Below are 2,952 nucleotides of genomic sequence, written 5' to 3'. Positions count from 1 at the left end.
GATCTCTTGACCTCGTGATCCACCCGCCTCGGCCTCCCAAAGTGCTGGGATTACAGGCGTGAGCCACCGCGCCCGGCCTGTTTGTTTGTTTTTTAAGACAGAGTCTCAATCTGTTGCTCGGGCTGGAATGCAGTGGAGCAATCTCGGCTCACTGCAACCTCTGCCTCCAGGTTCAAGTGATTCTCCCGCCTCAGCCTCCTGAGTAGCTGGGATTAGAGGCATGCGCCATCACACCCTGCTAATTTTTGTATTCTAATTAGAGATGGGGTTTCGCCATGTTAGCCAGGCTGGCCTCAAACTCCTAACCTCAAGTGATCCACCCGCCTCGGCCTCCCAAAGTGCTGGGATTACAGGCATGAGCCACTGCGCCTGGCCCGAGTGAAGCTTCGGAGAGCATCAAGTCTCATCACTGCCCTGCTCCACAGTCTTCAGTGGTTCCCCATTGCCAACGATCAGATAAAATCTCCTCAAAATTATACACAATCACCTTAACCCTTCAGCTTTAAGCACACCTGCGACCACCCCTCCCTCTGCCGCAACCTTTTTTTCCCCGTACGGATGGGCTTTCACTGTGTCACCCAGGCTGGTCTTGAACTACTGGCCTCAAGTGATCCTCCTACCTCGGCCTCCCAAAGTGCTGGGATTACAGGTGTGAGCCACCACGCCAGGCCTGCTACCCTCTCTTTGCCCTCCCTTCTTCACCAGGAACACCCTCCCCTCTCTCGATAAAACATGTTTCCCTCTGCACCGCTGCATTTCACAACCAGCTCGAATACCCTCTCATCCCGCATTCCCTTCCTGCTGCCCCACACTCTGCAGAGGAAGTCCTTGTGCAGGACAGGTGGGCAGTTTCCAGAAGAGGCTAGGTGGAGAAGTTTCAGGCGGAGGGCCAGCCATGGAGTGGGAGCCCTGGGCAGAAGAGTTAGCCAAGTAGAGTTGCCCTTCTTGCCCATCCAGCCATACCTGGGTTCTGCTTCCAACCCCTCCTACTACCCCTCCCCACACTAGGCCTGGGCCTGCCAGCTGAGCCCTCAAGGGCCTTGGAGGCCTGCCAGAGGAACAAACGAGGATGTAGGGCTCGCCGAGCCCCAGGGTCCCCCTTCTGCCCCCAGCCTATCCCCTGGGGCAACCTACCTCCCCAGTGGGAACAAGAGGCAGAGGACGCAGTGAGCCGTGATTCTACCACTGCACTCCAGCCTGGGTGACAGAGCGAGACTCCATCTCAAACACAACAAACAAACAAGCAGAAAAACAAAACTGCTTGGGCTGAGCGTAGTGGCTCATGCCTGTAATCTCAGCTACTCAGGAGACTGAGGCAGGAGAATCACTTGAATTTGGGAGGTGGAGGTTGCAGTGAGCCGAGATCCACACCACTGCACTGTGACAGAGCAAGAGCGAGACTCCGTCTCAAAAAAACAAACAAGCAAAAAAAGCAGAGGACAAGATTAGAGGCAAAACAGGAGGAACAGAGAAAGGAAGGGACAAAGAGGGACCCCAGTGCAGCCTGGACCAGTGCAGAGGGCAGGGCTGGAAAGTCAGGTCCTGGGGCAATGCCTATTCTGTTTGCTATTGCATAATCTCAGCAGCTGGGCCACAAAGAAGGCACTTGACTCTGTCCCAGTCTCTACACTTGGCACCCTTAACCTCTCTCCTCCCGCCTTTCCCTAGGCCCAGGTCACACCCGTTTTTATTTTGTTTAAAATAATTTTTTAAGATGGGGTCTTGGTACATTGCCCTTACTGGAGTGCAGTGGCTACCGAAGGGCACCATCATAGCGCACTGCAGCCTGGAACACCTGGGCTCAAATGATCCACCCACCCAGCCTCCCAAGTAGCAGGGACGACAGGCGCGTGCCCCTGCACCCAGCTGCGCCCGTTTCTGTCCTCTGGTCTCGCTCCTTTTTGTGGTCCCTACCACTTTATTAGGCCTCAAGGGAACCCCGTGGTCCATTCCGTGAGGCCAAGCAGAGCTTGGGGGATTCTCAACTCTTGGATCTCCCTGGTGGCTCATCTTTCTCCTTTCGGTCTCCAAACCAGACCAGCAATGGCCCCAGAAAGAGGGTGGCGCCAGGAGAAGTTCCCTGAGCCACTGTATGCCTACCTGTCCCTTCCTGACTTTTCAGTTCCCCAAACCCGAGGCCGGGCCTACCTTTGATCAGATCCACGGTGTGCAGCTCGAAGGGAATGCCGTTCTTCTTGGCGAAGATGTAAACGGCGCGGCAGGGCTGGGACAGCAGGTCCAGGTACAGCTCCAGGCCCATAGCGGAAATCGACCGACCAGACTGGAAACCTACCGCGGAGTCTGCAAACTCCAGTGCCAAGGCTCAGGTCTCCTACCTTGGACCACGCCCCTGCGGTCACGCCATTGGGCGGCTCGGACGCCTGGGCCACTTTACTCCAATTGCAGGCGGGCGGCGTGTCCGAGGGCTGGGCCGCCTGGCTTCTGCTGGATCAGGGGGACGCACAGAGAGGCCCCAGTCCCATCCCTTTTGTGCCTGGCTGGTTTATTTTACTTAGCATTATATCTTCAAGGTGCACCTGTGTGTCAGAATTTCCCACCGTCCCCGTTTTACAGAGGAGGAGACAGACTCTGAACGATCATAGGCTCAGAAAGTCTGGCTCCAAAGTCGATACTCTTGGCTCAACACTGCAGAGACAAAGCTAGTGGCAAAGCCTCAGGGCTTACGTCCAGTGTTCTGTGGCCGCTCGCTTCACTCCAGTTGCACTCTCTGGAATGTGACAGCCTTGGCCTTGCTGCTCTTGCCAGCGCAGTGCTATCCATCGCGTTCCCTGGGTTCATTTCTTCCCTTCTCCAGGCCTGTGTTCTCCATCATCTTTAAAATGATAAGGAAGCTAGAGCCCTCCAGAGTCCTTGCAAGTCCACAGCCTGGACTCATCTGCTGAGCCGTAAGCCCAGGCTGGCCCCTTGCTGCCAGGGAGCTCCCCAAGGCCT

General features: G+C 56.0%; 1 protein-coding gene across 2 annotated transcripts in view; it reads right to left on the bottom strand.

The window, feature by feature from the left end:
- LOC116535540 (glutathione S-transferase theta-1) overlaps window positions 1-2,357 on the bottom strand; it is a 9,070-nt gene extending 6,713 nt beyond the window's left edge. Inside the window, exon 1 of one of the 2 annotated variants that reach the window (XM_032256654.1) lies at window positions 2,149-2,357. In XM_032256654.1, the coding sequence (XP_032112545.1) occupies window positions 2,149-2,260 (112 nt within the window). In that variant the 5' untranslated portion in view covers window positions 2,261-2,357. The remainder of the gene's footprint in view (window positions 1-2,148) is intronic. The other variant, XM_032256655.1, reaches the window with a different exon arrangement.
- Between the last annotated feature and the right edge of the window lie 595 nt (window positions 2,358-2,952).

This window comes from Sapajus apella, unplaced genomic scaffold, assembly GCF_009761245.1.
Source record: "Sapajus apella isolate SASKATOON/1434 unplaced genomic scaffold, GSC_monkey_1.0 scaffold95, whole genome shotgun sequence".
In the NCBI taxonomy this organism is placed as follows: Eukaryota; Metazoa; Chordata; class Mammalia; order Primates; family Cebidae; genus Sapajus; species Sapajus apella.
This window is presented reverse-complemented; position numbering and strand designations above follow the sequence as displayed.